Genomic DNA, 17,910 nt, shown 5'->3' on the forward strand with positions numbered 1-17,910 from the left:
CAAAGCAAAAATAATATAGAATAGACTATGGGGAGAAATGCAGAAAACAAAGTTCTCATGGAGCCTGTCCCAAAATGAAAGACAAAGCTTCCTTATGTTTCTCTGCTTAAAAACAAAATTGAACAATGAAATAATTAAGAAGACAGTGATGATTGTCGTGCTCAAACTTCATACCAATCCTATGAAGTGTCCAGAGCCAATCTGCTACCCTGTCTTCATTGGCATCCACACCCAGTGCTACAACAGGATTTATAAGATGTGTGTCACTGGGTTCTGAAGCATCTGACATATTCATCCTATCAGCATTTTCTGATTGTTCTTTTGATTCACTGATTCCTGACTCTTGTTTTTGTTCTTTTGATTCATTGATTCCTGACTCTTGTTTTTGAACCATAGCTTTAGCCAGAGTGATTTTTTCCTTATAACCTCTTGTACCTTCAGAAGAGTTAATGTGATTCTCTGCATCCCCTGCAACAATTTTATCAACGTTTTCAAATTTATGTACAGCATCTTCCAAAGGAAAATCCCCTTTCTCACCGTTTATATGTGAATTATTATAGCTATTTCCCATTGCTTGTTCTCTGAGTGATATTGCTTCAGATTCTGAAGAGCCTTCTCCAGCATTCTCATTTCTTTCAAACAAATTTGTAACAGGTAATGGCGGGAAATCTGAACTATCTTGCCTGGAATAAATTTGTCCATTGTCTTCCCTCTCAGACTCAGAAACAACACCACTGTCTAGACCTGTACTTGATATACTGTAGAAAGAATTCAGCACTGCATCATCAGGGTTTTCCCTGGCACTTCCAAAATCATGTGAATCAGGAGAGCTTGACCTATAATTCTCATTAGTGTATGACTCTTCAAACCTTTCGTTGGGCTGCAAGCCATGAGATGACTCCAGCTTAGACTTCGCCTCCTCAGTAATACGCTTTACACCAAGTTTTGCTTGTTTCTTTGCACTATCTTTAGACATTATCCTAACATCCATTACTTTAGACCCAATAGTGTAAGCAAGAGAACCAGTACCAATGCTAGAATGCATCATTTGGCATTGCTCAATCAACTCTTTATATCTCTCCCTGCAGTCACAACACAAGTATCTTGCTAAGGAGACAGTTTAACCTCTTATTTCTAATACACAAGCAACAGACATACACAATTTTGCAGTTTTCCACTAATTTACAGTAGCAGAGACTGAAGCTGCAGCTGAGGAAATTGCAAATTACAGATTAAAAACTATTATCAAAAGTTCAAAACCTTCACCAAAACTAATTCAAAGATTACATTGTACAAATTTATAAAGTAAAACAACCAGCATCCATTCAACCAAAAACATGTAGCTGAATAGCTTTTACATAATATAATTACCATTTCAGATTATTTGAAATGTCCCACCCTTATTCTGACCCATTTTTCTGATTGCTGTTCTGAATCTGAGTTTGTGTTTGAGTGCTTTGGTTTGGTTTTTTTATGGGTGTTCAATGTGTAGATGTTCTCGCCATGATATGAAGCAATTATAGAAACAATTAACACATGAAACAACCACAAATACATGGACTGGAATTAAAATCAAAAGTATGATATAGTTCTCAACACAGAGGTTTTCTTATTGAGTTCAACGAGCTTAAATACAATGACATACCAAATTTTTGCCTTTAATGTTCTGGTGCATAAAATTCCAATCAACAAGGTAAGGATGCTGATTGCAAATCTGAAAATAAATATAATTTTTATGGCAGACCTGAAACAAGGATGAGAATGTCTAAAATAGCTCCTTAAAATCACCTTTAAAGGTTTGCACTAGGTCTCCAAGGTAAGCGCTCAAACCATTTGTACAACTTGCAATGCTATTCTATCAAACTCTTGCTCAAACAAATCCAAACCTTTCTGAACTAAAAGCTAATATAAATTTTGCCAAGCCTGAAGCACAATCTGAAAGATGACAAATGCCAACAATCACACAAAACCCTTCAAAAACATGTTCACCTCCAAACCCTAGCCATCTGAGTTGTCAAACCCAGAAACATTTCCAGTTTAATTTCCGCCAATCTAATAATGAAGTACAACGGTGAATTCTGGATGTACCCACACCAAAGATAGTTTCTGTCCAAACCACTGAGAAACTCCAAGGGTTTCCATGCTCAGATTTCCTGTAAATGAAAGCCAAAGCTCTCATGCTTCTCAAAGACAAATGAAATAAGTCAAGTATATTCAAATGAGCTCCAAATGAGCCCTTTTATAATTCTCCAATGAACCTTCCAGAAAACCCATGTAATTCTCCCTCATTAATTTTCATATTTACTTGTAATTGGGAATAATAATAAAGTGACCGCATAGGATTTTCAATTAACATAGTCGTTTTACGAATTAATTTTTATATTAACCTTATATCTCCCTAGACTGATGCCTATCTCCATAAAACACTTTATTAAATTAATTTAACCTTGTAACTCCCTAATCACCAAAATAAAGCTACTTCATAATTCTCATTTAGGTGCTCATATTAAATTACCACTAAAGTCCAACGTTATATATAACTTTCATAATAAAGTTATTTCAATAAGACAAGACAATAAAAGATAAGAACAGATCATCTAGATTCTTCTGTGATGTCAGTCCCAGCCACAACTAGGGCTTGCAGTAGTTGTGAGGGGCTGTGATCTCTATTGGAGACGACCCTTGTACAATTCAAGGTATGCGTCTGAAGGATTAAGCAACGTTGCTGTGCCTTGTCCCTTGTTTCAATGTGGCGCCATTGTTTCTCAAGGGAATGGGGACTCATTTGTGCGCCCCTGCAAGTACAATGAGCACTCCCATTTTGCCCAGTCTGCAGTCAAAAACATCAGAGGGAGGTGTGAGCCACCTGGTGAAGATTGGCAACAGGTAAATCAGGAGGCTTCTTTTGCCAATGTGGATTTGAGCAACCCTCAAGCAATGCAAATGGAAGCTGCAAGGATTCACATTTGATTCATAGGATGCAGAGGAGTAACTTCAAAGGATTTAAATTATACCACTAGCCTGTCTTCAAAGTATACCACTGGCCTTCAATGTAGATGGAGAGATGCAGATATACACTGGAGTGTGAGGATTTTTTGTAGTGGTTTTTGATAATATGCAGGACACAAAGAAAGTCCTCTGTGAATCTCACTCATGCTAGGAGAAGAAATATGTATTGCTGCTAAAGCCTTAGTACCCGGCTTTCAACCCAGACTCTGAACCTTTTGATAAAATTCCGGTATGGGTAAGGCTCCCAAATCTTCTGCTTCCATTTTGGTGTGATTCTTGCTAGAGGCTTTTGGCAATATATTGGGTAGATTCCTAGGGGTTGATGAGGGTTCTCAAGACTTCTTGCATACAACCTTTGCTCATATTTTGGTCGAGATGGATTTGTCGAAAAATCCTCCAGCTGATCTCTCTTTAAATTGGCAAAAGAGGCTTGGGAGCAGCCTGTGGACTATAAAGGAATCCCATTTAGGTGTAGAAAATGTTGTCAGACCAATCATGTTGCAGCCAATTACAAAGAAAAGAGCTCTCATAAGCAAGCCACTTGGTGGGAGGAATGTTCCTCTCAGATGTATAATTTGGAGAAAAGTTGTGAAAATTGAGTGTTAATGCTTCCCTTGAGATGGAGATGGAAAAGAATACTGAAATTGTCTCAGAATTCGCTTTGAGAGAGACATCTAAAATTAGTCAGCAAGCTTTGGGGATAAAAACCCCGGAAAAGATTTGTCTAACTTTTTTGAGGCCTGAGATAAGGGAAGAAGACGAGCCAAGAGATAACACATGCCGTGATACTAGGGGGAGAGTTTGATACTTCTTGTATGGCTTCAGAAGGAATGAAAGTCAGGGTAAAGTTGGCCATTGATGTATCTAGTTATGATGTTGAAATAGTGGAAGGTGATTGTTTTGATCATGGAGGGGAAGGGAGAAGCCTAGTCGAAGCATTTCTGCAGTGGCAAAAGGTGGCAGCAAAGACGAAGGAAGGACAGCAATTGTGAAAGGAAATAAGTAGAAGAAATCAAAAAAGGGTGAAGCCTTCGACATGATCCTTTGCTCACATGTTAAAGATGGAGCCATCAGGGTGACTTAGTTGTTTGACTGGGTTCTTGAGTTTCATCCTAGACAAAGGGATAATGGAGAGGTGGTTCCCTTTTGCAACCATTCTTGATTCAGGCCAGACTAAATCCCAATTTATTATTAATGAAATTAATATTCTACCAACCCAAAAATAAAGTTATTTTAATTATAAATCTTTGAACTACACTTTATTGCCAAATAATATATCCAGGCACCTACTGAGCAAAACAAAAAATAGAAATCCATACACAGCCTGCCAAAAATTCCTCCTGTGACTTTCTAAAAGTAGAAAGTCTGGCCAAGGAACATAAAGGAGGAAGGGAAGAAGGGAGGAGTGGAGGAAAAGACAGTTTGAATCTAGCGAATTCCATATGTTAGGTGAGTTAAGACCCATAACATTCCAAAATAGAAGATTGATTTATACAAAAGAGAGCATTTCCTTTCAGCCTTGAAAAGAAGTCATTCATTTTTTGTTGCAAACCAGCCTCAACCTTAGTCCTGATAGAATCTTATCATAGTTACACCACCCTGGTGGACAGGGGGACGGGGGAACGGGAGACAAGTTTCTGGGACAGAGGGACATACAGACCTTAATTTGGGGATAGCAGGACGACGGTGATGGGAGGACCAAGGGGGTTATATATATTATACATATGGCACTTAAAATGCTAATTATGAAAAGATTTATTGCAATATAAGATAAAAAGATGTAAAAGAGTAAATACTTGAACATTGCATTGAATTGGAACATCAAACATTGAACATAAATAGTCATATCAGAAAATAGTTAACACCGGGACGTCCACCATCCTCACGCGAGGTGGTGGAATATGGTGGCACCACTGAGCACAGGGGAACAAAGTCCCCAAGTCCCCAATGCATGGGGCAAAAAGGAGGGGAGGACCCGTCCCCATGTTACTATGAATCTTATAAACTTAGAACTTTTTTTTATAAACCTCTTCTCTTCCTGATCAACCAGCTTTCAAAACCTACCAAGCTGACTTGAACCCAACTTCCCAGATTTGAAAGCAAACCATTCGCTTTCCCATTGCTCAGGCTTGAGGAACATTGTGCTGTTTAAGCTCCTTGAAAAGGACCCCATTCTCCATCAAGATGCCTCAATCCAAACATTGATCCAAAACAGGGAAGAAAATTTCCCTTACATTAGTCAGAATTTTAAGGGTAATATCAACTTCAACTTAAATATCTACCACAGGCATCTCAGACTCTAACTCAAGTACAGTGCCAATTAGATGACAAAGAGCTTCTAAAACAAAAGGAATTATTTCTTTGGAAAGAGTCAGCATATTTAATGAACACTTGAAGAGGGATATTTCGCTTCATCAGTGAAGAACCATCGATGGTTTTGTTAAAAGAGAAACTTTTGCCTGGATTAGATGATGCTTTAACTTTCCAAATCCTACCAATTGAGTCATTGACAGAAGAACATAAGCAAGCTTATGATGGAAACCTTGGCTTAAAAAGGAACGAGCTAGCAATGTGGCCCATTTTATAGCAGGAGACATGATAAAGGAACGATTCTCGCAGTCCAGCTCTTGAATTTAAAGAATCCATAAGTGCAATGACAGATCTATTTAGGTAATACAGGTCACAGTCTCTCTAAATTCAGACTAGTGCAGAAAAATATAAAGGATCGAAAAAGGAACAATTAATCTTTGCCAAGACTCCCAAACATCTGCCAGTGTCTTCTAAGCAAAATTGACTCCAGAATTCCAAGGGAAGAAGTAAAAGTTTTACACACATATCAGCCAAGGATGGTTGAAGCTTCCCACAGAAAAGATTTGGGGTGTATACAGTATTCCAGCTCGACAAACAAGAAGCTCAAGCATAAGAAATAAAAAAGCTCTATGGCTTGGTAAGCTTGAAAGAAATTTGACTAATTAGAATCCCCTGGGAAGAGTATAAAAAAAAAGAAGCAAAATTTTGCCGTCCTAATTCCTTCTGCCCAGGAGCAGATGACAGATTGAGAAAACACTTTAGGATTTTACCCCTTACAAGAAACTACCATTGCCAATCAAGACAAAGAAGACCTCTGTGCTTCTATAATAGAACCTAAGACGAAAGCAGTGAACACATTTCTGACAATGCCTCGACGTGGATCCAGGGTTTTCCATAAACAGATGCTTGCATTCCTATACCTTACATTCCTATGGGGAATTCCTGTTTGCCCTTGTAGGAGGGCCATCATAGCACAACCAACAACTGCACATCTAGAATGTTGAGGACCTCCAACGACTGAAGATCTCTTCAACATAACTGTTTTCCACCTAACCAATTTGAAACCTAAAATTCTCCCATCCTGTTTGTTTATCACATTAATTAAACCTTCAATTGAAAGACTTTGTACATAATCACCATTAAACAAATAATAAAGTTATAAATAACTAAAACAATACATAATTTGAAAACACCTTGAGCTTACAAATAATGATTATAATTTAGGTTTAGTTAGTTCAATTCATTTTTAAAAAATTAAATAAACTATCAGTAGCACCCTGCCATGGCTTCACCCTGGAAACAACCCACACAAGTTAGGTTCTTAATATAACATATCAGAAAACAGCTTTTAAAAGAGCTTCTGAGGAAGGAACCAATATTAAGAATAGAGAATATTTTCGGAAGTATAAGAACCAGGAATAGTAAGAGAATCTGAGAGTTCCAGGGAAGAACTACTTCAGTTCAGGTTTGGAGAGGCATTATGGAGAATCAGGCAACTTACAATATTTTGGAAGAATTTTCCATCAACCAATAAATAATTAAATTTATGTGTATGACCTCTAAATATAGTTGTATTGAAGAAAGTTAGAATCAAGGAGACATTTAGTTGAGGTAATATATGAGGTAAATAGCTGATAGCTTGAAAATACAACTTCAAAACATTGCAATAAGATTGACATGTTAGTGTTTACATAAAGTTGAAAAATCAAAACCGGTGGATGGATAAAAATTTAAAAATAACCTTCTGGCCATCCTTAACTGCTGCCGATACTCTGCAGTACTACTAAGTGCATAGCAGCCAAGCAAAAATTCCCAAACTTCAGCTCTTACAGATGGATCCACACCCTGATCATTCAAGAAAACAGATTTCTTTACCCAGCATGCAAATCAGAAACCAGTGACAAAAAAGAATGTGCATCAGCATCAACATCAAAAAGAAAGAAATTTTAGACAATAATACATCCAAATTAACCAAGTAAGCTTAAACTTAAGACCATATCTACAATAACTTGGATTAAGTTTAAGCACAAAATGTTACCCCTTAAAGAGATCTGCTCTCGTTTCTGTAAAAGGGGCTGAAATGTTGTGCAATAGTAAAAATAGGAGGTACTGTGCTGATGTCTAAGTAGCCATGTATAATACATTCATTTATATTCCCAGTTATAAGAGAAGTGGGAAACTAATAAGCATTACGTCAGACACACAATAATAAAACCTACCCTTATATTAACTCTTAGAAAAGAGAAATCATACATTAATCATTGTTGCTTTTTTGTATTGTCTCAATTTTTGGTGCCTACTGATCCCCAAATTTCTGCAGCTATGTATAGTCTATTGACCAGTCAACCTTATTAGGAAAGAGTTTTTTTCCTGGATTAGACATGGCCGTGGCAGTGGAGTTGGCAGTCCAGGAAATGTTCTGATAACTTAACCATAGAAGCCATGTTCATGGAAAATGAAATAGAAAGAGGTTCAAACTAAAAGAATTCAGAGAAAAACAAAATCTAAAATCATTGCTAACCGAATATCCTAAAGCATTTAGAATCTCAAAATAGGGAGCTTTTTATAAAATCTCAAAGAAGGCAAGGGAATGTATATTTTTCCAATATAAAGACGATATGAGACAATTATACATATGATCAGACAGGGAAGGCAAGAAAATTGTAGAGGAACTTGCAATATGTTTAAGTGGCTGATGACTTTAAATGAAAGCTCGATAATATAAATGCTCAAAAGAAAAATAAGAATATCCATTGCATTGGATAAGAAAAAAAGAAGATTCATTGCTTTGGAGAGGAAAGACATAACATATATGATTGACTCAAAACATCAAATGCTCTGATCTAAAACATCTCAGATATTGAGTACAACTGCAGAATGAAGATATACGTTAAGTGAGACATTTGACTCCAAGGGCCAGATTTACTTCAAATGATTGGCAAAATAACAGCTAATATATGAACAGTATACATCCCCAATAGCAGAAATAACTCAATAAAATTATGTACTTGGAGGACTGGATAGGAATCAGCTACCTCCACCAGCCTTAGTTTATTCCTGAAAGTCAAAAGCTTGCCCAGTTGTTTTGTCATTTTTATGTGTGTATGCGGAGCACAAGGAGTACAGGAAGGTAGATAAAAATTGACTTGCAGTGCTCTCAGACGTGAGCCTTGATAAAGGAGCTACATTATGATTTTGATATACTAAAAGGTGTTCATAGAAAAACATATGACGAATATGCAAGGTCTGATTCTACATCAAATGAACTTAGGCCAAAATATATTTCTAATGTTAAAAAAAGCAAAGAAAACAAGAAATAGAAATCTTCACGATCAGATATACCATAGCATGAAAAACTTCTTCATACAGACTTTTTGGGGCGAGGGTCAACTAAGTTTCAACATGGTGGTTCATTAATCAATTACACTGCCTAAAAAACCAGCTTTTAATACATACAGAGAGAAAATAAAAAACAAGTGACTTCTTTTTTACAATTTGGAAATTTATTTTTTTCTATTGTAGGTTACTTTTAACTATCATGCTGCCCTTGGTAAATATGCATAGAGATTGCGCTATTGTATTCAATCATCTCCTTTTTTATTTCTTCTAATTGTAAGTATTCATTGCACATATCTCCTAAATATTTTCATTACGCTATATAAACTCTTGAACTCAACATAATTTTACAGTAGTTGAGAATATAAACATCAAAAGATGCCTTCTTGGCCATAGAAATTGTAAAATCCTTCCTCTTCTATTTACACAAGTTATGGCTCCCCAGATATTTTGTGGGTTTTAACATATTAAGCATTGACACATCACCAACGGACTTCTTTCAAAAGTCAGGATTGTTCAGGAGAGCAAGACTGCAATAAATCTAATTACAGTAGTTGAGAATATAAACATCAAAAGATGCCTTCTTGGCCATAGAAATTGTAAAATCCTTCCTCTTCTATGGACACAAGTTATGGCTCCCCAGATATTTTGTGGGTTTCAACATACTAAGCACTGACACATCACCAACTGACTTATATTTTGTGGGTTTTAACATATTAAGCACTGACACATCACCGACTTCTTTCAAAAGTCAGAGCAAGACTGCAAGAAATCTTTAAAAAGCTAAGCTACCCAGTTCTCCCTGTTAATGTTTGGTAGCTTCAGTTGGATAAAGTCATGAGACTAAATTGAAGTTATATATATATATATATATATATATATATATATATATATATATATATTTGTTTGTGTAATTAAATAATAAATTGTTATATTAATTAAAATGAATAGACAGGGACATGTCTCTCCAAATCTCATCCACAGTATAGAGAGAGATTGATGCCCTTAGAACACAAATACCAATCCAGCAGTGCTTAGTACATTTGCAGATATCCATGAAAACCAACATGGTATCAGAGCCAGGTTAGAACTCCAAGGATACAAGAGTTTAGTAAATATCAGAGACAGAGTATATGATTAACACAAAGGATAATTTATTGCAGATAGAAGATGAGGAGAGAGAAAATAGCGATCATTCATGTCGGCAACGATCAGAAATCAAGAGGAAGCATCTTGGAGCGACCAGTATTATCTTATCTAATAATTCTTTGCAAATCACCATTGGACCTTGAAAGACTCGTCTATGCAAATTTCAATACAGTCTATCAGTCATGGCGTGTATGAATTGAATTCTTGATTCAAGCCATATCACCTGCATTTACATTCAAACTTCATTCATTCTCTCCCGGTCTCACAGTCAGATTCAATAAGCCAGCTTTCATTTCACTGGACTACACCACAAACATAAATGGTTGTGTTATTATTATATTATATGCAACATGTGAGAAAATAATATATTATTTTTCAGCCCGTTTTAACATAAAGTAAACAGGGGCTCGTTCTCTTAAAGTGTACAGAGTTGCTGGAAAATTCTGGCATATTCTTAAGGAAAACCTCACACGAAGAACGTCTGTTGAGGCTAAAGTACCCGATTCGCACAGTAACAGCTAAATTGTCATGTTTGAGAAGAAATCACCATGAAAATGCATTAAAACAACTGTTGTTCAACCTGTTGAAACAACTTCTGATATCAACAGTAGTAATAATAAATTTCCATAATCATTTCAGCATGACGGTGGATGTATAATGTATTGCAAAAGCCTCAGGGAATATTGCCTTGCTATGAGCTTGGTCGATAAATGCGATATAAGCATCTACATCTATCCTCCGTAAGATTGTTAATACAAATAATGGAGGACAGCTGCATGTTGAAGACGTTGAAGGAAAGATTGGATTGGATTTTTTCTGGCAGTGCAGACTGTAGCGATTGGTTGTTTCCCGAGCAAAACATGGGACGTGTCAGGGCCAATCATGGATTGGTGAGAAGAATTACATGGACATACCATTAACTGCCGCCTGCGGAAGAATACGGGTTATTCATCCGAATACGACCCACTAATATACGGAAGGACAGTTCAATATATGCGACACTCTCACGGGGAACTACCAACGGGTAAAGACATAGAGAGAAAGGTTATGATATGATATGATATGATAGATTTTAATGACGTCCACGAGACTAAAGTAGTCTATGGGACCCATGCAATCACCCTCCCAAGTCAGGAGCGGAACTAGTCAGTTGTAAAGTTTTGGATAACTTGTCTCTCCTTCTCTGAAGTTTGGTAATCAAATCCGTTGCTCTCTTCACTTGATCTTCCTCGAATAAATATTTGAAGTCCTTGTTCTGCAATATTTTTGTATAACCAGATCTGATGTCATTGTAAGCCAGGCAGTCCTTGACAAAATGCTGCTCTGTCTCAACTATTCCCATATTACAAAATAAACATGTTCTGTCTGCCCACTCTTCCTTTATAACTTGCCACCTACCAGTTTGACATCGCAGCTGATGTGAACTAGTTCTAAGTTGTGCCATCAACATTTTTGCTTTCCAGTTAATAGGTGCTCTTATATAGGCCTTTTCATCATGACTATAAGTGGGATTAAATTCTTTAATGTAATAGGATCCACAAAATATTGTGAAATTTTTCATTGACAAACTTTTTTATTTCTGTAATGTTATCTGGGCAAGTTTGGATTAAATTCTTATATTATCTGGGCAAGTTTGCTTTCCAATTAATAGGTGCTCTTATATAGGCCTTTTCATCATGACTATAAGTGGGATTAAATTTTTTAATGTAATAGGATTTTTTCCGCCCTATGCGTCTTGTCCACAAAATATTGTGAAATTTTTCATTGACAAACTTTTTTATTTCTTTAATGTTATATGAAGGAAGGTCGATTGATGGTGAGACTAATCGGCACGTAGATCAAGCAGGGAAGGACGACACAGAGTCCAAGGGAAGATTATAATCTTTCCATGTCATAAGATGAGAGAAGACGATAATATGTTATAATATCGAAGGAGATGACGTATGGGTGGAAAAGGAACCGATCCCATTAAGGTAAGTGCATAACTTATATCAAGTTCCAAGTTCCTTGATATTGTTAGTAGTATTATAAAGTATTAATAGTGGTATATTAATATGTGTCATTATTAACAAGAGGCGCAAGCGCCAAAGTTTTTGCTTTTGGTGGTGTTGTTGGCACAAGGACATGGAAAGAAGTTTTTGGTGTTGGTCTTTAATTCATAAATAGAAATTAAGCATGATATGTTTTTTTTTTTTTTTTTTGTAAATATGCGTACAAGTTTGAAGGAAAAAAAAACAGAATTTGTGTATGTATAATTTTTTTTTGAACTTTTAGGAGAACTATTGAAAATTTGAAGGACGTTTTCATCTAATGGTAAAAGAGGTTGCATTTGATAATAAAAAATATTTAACTAAAAATATTGAAAAATGTAAAGAATATTTAACTAACAGAATTGAGAAGCTTATATATTTTAAATAATTTGAATTAATATTAGAACTAAAATTTATATTTAATGACTGAATAATATAATTATACTCATTCACATGGGAAAATAGGTACATTTCAATAAAAGATAATATTTTTTTAATAGTTCTCAATATATATTGCAAAATATCATTAGTAATTAGCATTGTAAGTTTTTATTTATAAAAAAATATTTAATGAACAACTTGACACCCAAAAATGATATAAGATATTTTAAATTTTAAATACAAAAACAATAAACATAATTGTACTTACAATAACTACCATTTTCAAATTCTTTGTAACATTATTTAGTTTTTAGTTTTTAAAATTCTTTGTTACATTATTTAGTTATTATTATTTTTAATTATTTTAAAAGATAATGCTTTAAGGACAAAATGAATTTAAAAATTTTGAGTTAGCACATTCTATTATTATTAATTTGACTAATGGTAAAGTGAAGTCTGGTGTGACATATCTTTTATAATAATCATATTAATTGCACAATTAATAGAAAAAGTTAAAATTTTAAATTTTCATTGATTTTTTATTTTAAAAATTGAATTTCTCCATTGCTATTTAGTTAGATCTAATAAGATTTTAATTAAATACTATTCTAGTTTTTCAAAAAATAAAATAAAAATATTCAAACTTTATAAAGAATTTAAATTCTCAAATTCTTAAATGATAAAGTAAATCTAATGTCACATTATTTTTTATAATATTTGCAATCATAATAAAGAATTTAAATTATGAAATTCTTGAACTGATAAAGTAAATGTAGTGTCACATCATCTTTTATGATATTTTCATTCATTAATTGCACAATTAATGCTAAAAGTTAGAGCTTTAAATTTTCTTGATTTTTTTGTTTCAAAAATTAATTATCTCCCCTATTATTATTAGTGAGGGCCAATAAGATTTTAGTTAAATAGCTTTTTTTCATTTCAAAAATAATCAAAATATTCAAACTTTATAAAAAACTTACAACTGAAAAAAATATTTGAATCTCATTGGTTCAAGTAATATATTTTATAGTTTTTTTTGGAACTGAATGATTCCATAAGATTTCCTGCCGTAGGCAAGAACTAATAATTATTTCTTTGTTATATTATATGAGATAATATAACCGGAGATATATGATGATTCTATATATATGTATATAAAGTAAAATATATTTTCTAAGAAATTTGTTATGAATATAAGTGAGATTGGTTACCTTGGAATTTTTTATGTGGTATTAATAAGGAACTAATATGTTGAAAACATAAACATAGATTAAAGATATATACTTGGAAGATTGAAAAAATACATATATATATATATATATATATATATATATATATATATATATATATATATATATATATATATATATATATATATATATATATATATATATATATATATATGTTCAAAGTATGTATTTTATGTAGATTTTTATCTATATTACATTGGAATGATCTTATATCATTAAGCAAAATTATTCTTGAGTATTATGTTAGTCTTTTTTATTCTTTTATTTCAATACGTGCTATAAAAGCTATTTGCCTCGATCTTTTCCGAGTATGCTCATGCAAGAAAAGGAGGATTGATATTAGGTCCAAAGGGAGTCTAACATTCCATCAAAAGCATCACTAGATGAGGAGCTCAGAAGATTGATGTTCAAAGGGAGTCTGACACATTCGTTTGAAGGAGCAAATAGAGGACATGTTTCGGTTGATCTTTGAAGATCTTGATCATATCAAAATCTGAGGGAGTTTTGACTTCATGTAAAACTTTTGGAGTCATGTGTGTGACTATATGATTTAACGTGCCTACCCCTTGTGTACACCATGAGGAAGTGATGATTATCACTTGTATTTGCGAAAGTTATTGGAAAGTGACAATCTTACTATAGCTTAAGTCATGATATACAGTTTATGTAAATGTTGAAACAGATCATGATGGATTATATCTTGTAAGTCAACAACCAAGTGTTAGATGTCATTCACTTGGCAGTCTATGAGTTGCTTGTATAGATATGTGATAGGTATTTGGTGAATATCATATGTTGATATTCCGCAAGCCATTACTTTATTTAGTACTTGGTGAATATCATGTGTTGATATTCTGGAGTCCAATATTCATGATGTCAAATGTGATATCAAACTTTATTGAGTACTACATGAGTATCATGTGTTGATATTATGGAGACCAATACACATGATATCAAATGTATTATCAAACTTTGTTGAGTACTTGGTGAATATCATGTGTTGATATTATGCACGCCATTACTCAGAGTATTTGGTGAATATCATATGTTGATATTCTGGAGGCCAATACTCATGAATCATTATATCATAATGTTATTCAGAGTATTTGGTGAATATCATACATCAATATTCTGGAGGCCAATACTCATGATATCAAATGTGATTTCAAAATGGTGGATATCTTTTGATCAAATGATGGTACTTCCATGGAGAAATATACCAACACCTATAATCCATTGCCATCAAATTTTATCACGAGTAAGTTCTTAACTCTTAAGATTCTAATTACTAAATTCTTGTTGATGAATATTGAATTTATATATATATCATTCTAAACCTTTAACTCACTAATTTCAAAATTGAAAATCTTGACAGATTGTTAGTTCATCATCTAAGAGGAATTGGAGCACATACTCCATCATCCATTCAATAAAATGCAATAGACTACATTCCAACAAGGTGAAAGAATTGGTCTATGTGCATTCAAACTTGAGGCTTGCAACACACAGAGACAATGCCTAAAAAAAAGGGAGGCAAAGCATTGGGATGTTGAACCAGAGCTTGTGGAGTTGGAAGATCCGATTGCCCGTGCCTTGATGCACTTCTATAATCGATGATGATTATCAGGGGCTACCTAGTGATGTTGAGGCTTTCTTGAAGCAGACATTGCTAGTAGCATTATTTGTGCTTCTAATTTTTAACACCCGAATGATCATATGTTTGATGATTTTTTATGAGATTTGATTAGTGATGGCTGATTATTAATGTGGACATTATTATTTTTGAGCTGAAACATTGATATGGTGGTGTACTATGGCATTTTTTTATGTTATTTGGATTTAAACATTAATGTGTAATTTGCTATGTTGCTTTAATATTAGCATAGTGGTGAAAATTTGAACAAACAAATCTGAACAGGCAATTTAGAAAAATATTGGTAAGATATATATTTAGCAGCCACAAATGATCTACCATAGGTAAGAAGAAAGAACAAGGCAATGTCAAATGGGATGAGCTCAAGTGGTAAATCATCAAAGCTTTCATAATGGAAACCCATGTTAAAATTCTCAGGAGACATGTCATGTACAAATAGTGAATGTTGAATCAAGTAATTACCACTGTTCCCTGGGGACACATGCTCCCTAGTTTTTGCCATTTTCTCAAAAGGGGTGCCTCAGGGATGCAGGTAAAATACATACTTGTTCCTTCATTTTATTTTTAGGATTTTTGAATATGTCCCAAGAAACACCCTGTATATGGCAAACATCCTCCACTTGGGGATGCCAGGGGATGCCAGTCTGTCCCAGGTATATGCTCATATCCTCCCACAGCCAGCCTTTAGGATGAAAAAGAAAAAATAATTAATCTCTCTTTTCTCTGTTTTCTTTGTTTACAACTATGATTAATAGTCTTTACAAGAATAATCCAAAAAACAAAATTATGGCCATGATGACCTTTGCCTGTTGTTAATCATGTCAATGATGCATAACGCAAGCAACCTTATTTAAGTTTTTTTGTCCAGAACTGCATATTGCACAAATGAACAGCTGCAAATTCTTCTAAGTACAAAAAAACGAATTTTAAGTCAGTCAATTGGAGACTCAGTTTTTCTCTACTGATCTGAAGCTTCTACGGTTTGGAAAATTCACATCCATTAAAGCCTTTCTGTGAGTGTTTTCCACATGTTAGACATTAGAATAGGTTAAAAGGCAAAATTAAAAAAGGTCTGTGTGAAGGCTGTGTTGAAGACGTTGCATCAAGCAGTTGTAGCACAAGTGATTCTCAAATACTCTTGATGTATACCATCTTTATTGTGTTTTCAATATGACTTTTATAAGCATTAGAAGAACAAATATATAGATAGATAGATAGCCAATCCCCTGACCATTCCCAAAATTTTGGATAAATAGTTAATGTCAACCAAATCCCATCCTTCCATCTCAGAAACTCGAGAAAAACTATAAATTGCTACATCCAGTTCTGGGTGAGTCGTACTGTAAGAGACAGTGCCAGCTTAAAATCTTGGTTGAATTTGATGGAAGAGATACCCCTAGATGATGGCAGCTAAACCAAAGAATGTCCCACAAGGGCAATTTGCTGAGTCAAAGAATGGAATAGAAAATCAAGTGATGATAGTTTGACATTAAAAATAATACAATCATGAAATCTTCATAATATTTATCTCATCACTGGAGTCCGTTTACCTCCTCCCAGTCATTACTTTCCAATATGCTTTGCAGAAAAATATGTCTACTGTAAATGTCATATTTTTAGATTAAGGAGCAACAAATAGATCCCTAAACCCTATAAGACAAAACAGACATGCCAGTAAGAAGGAAATGACACACTACATCCAACAAATAAAAAGTCAAACTAAGTACCTTTATAAACTTGAATTCTAAAAGCTACCGACAATTCCAAAATGCATTTATTGCAACACATAAATATTACCAAAAAAAAGGTAAGTATGTGCATTCAATTCATGTATCATTTATACATTTTAGAAATAGAAATAAAGGCAGGGAGACGTTAGCCACAAATACAAACACCAAAAAGACAACTCGAGAACTAATATTTGAATCTATGGTTTCTTTTTGCCAGTACCATTTTCATGAGGACACCATCAGCCTCAGTTTTGACCCTCCTATAGGGATTAACAAGGATTTATCCGTTCTACTCCTGACTGATATTTAATCCAAGCTTTGTTCTGCATCAACACTTATTTTTGGTTTTTTCAACCATTCTTTTCAACTTCAGAGATTCCTTCTAAAGAAATGTTTCACTACTCTCTGGCTTTGTATTATCTGACTTGCCTAATATTTACCCAATTGGATTTTTCTTCCTCACAATACATTCTCCTCCTTAGATTTATTTTGGAAACTTATATACTTTTTGTTAACTGTCCCTTTTGGAGTGTTGCTTAATCCAAGCTTTCTTCTGCATCAGCTACTCCGTCTTTGGGTTTTATCAACCATTTCTTTTCAACTTCACAGCTTCCTTCTGCAGGAAGATTTTTCTACACTCTTGCTTTGCGTATCTAACTGACCTAATCTTTAGTCAACTGCATTTTTCCTCTCATTAGACTCTTCTTCTATTTTGAAAACTTCTGGTACTTTATTTTTTATTGTCGTGTCTGAATTCCTCTTTTTTTATTATATCATAATTGTGAATCACATTGACCAATGAGCCACAATTTAATAACGGAAATAATGTATGGAATAATATAGATCTCACAAAACAAAAGAGATGTTTGTGAGCCAAGATGCCCTAGTATCCAATATATGCAAAAATAGAATAAAACCTTGATCTAGGGTAACACTACTTACGGAAGTATCCACTCCACACTATATTTCCAAGAAATCCCAAATGGAATATCATACTCCAGGCCTATCCTTACAATGACAATTGCCTTCTTTATATACATGTCCTCCTAATAATGCAATAG

The 17,910-nt window shown here is 34.2% G+C and overlaps 1 protein-coding gene across 6 annotated transcripts in view; it reads right to left on the bottom strand.

Moving 5' to 3' along the window:
- The window catches only part of LOC149566709 (uncharacterized), a 67,186-nt gene that overhangs the window by 32,659 nt on the left and 16,617 nt on the right, over nucleotides 1-17,910 (bottom strand). For all 6 annotated transcript variants that reach the window (XM_089820043.1, XM_089820041.1, XM_089820042.1 and 3 more), the window contains exons 4-5: nucleotides 7,061-7,164; nucleotides 175-1,082 (exon numbers count right to left, since the gene is read on the bottom strand). In XM_089820043.1, the coding sequence (XP_089676169.1) occupies nucleotides 175-1,082; nucleotides 7,061-7,164 (1,012 nt within the window). The remainder of the gene's footprint in view (nucleotides 1-174; nucleotides 1,083-7,060; nucleotides 7,165-17,910) is intronic.

This window comes from Cupressus sempervirens, chromosome 3 (assembly GCF_028749045.1).
Source record: "Cupressus sempervirens isolate cs-2001-9-10 chromosome 3, ASM2874904v1, whole genome shotgun sequence".
Taxonomy (NCBI): domain Eukaryota; kingdom Viridiplantae; phylum Streptophyta; class Pinopsida; order Cupressales; family Cupressaceae; genus Cupressus; species Cupressus sempervirens.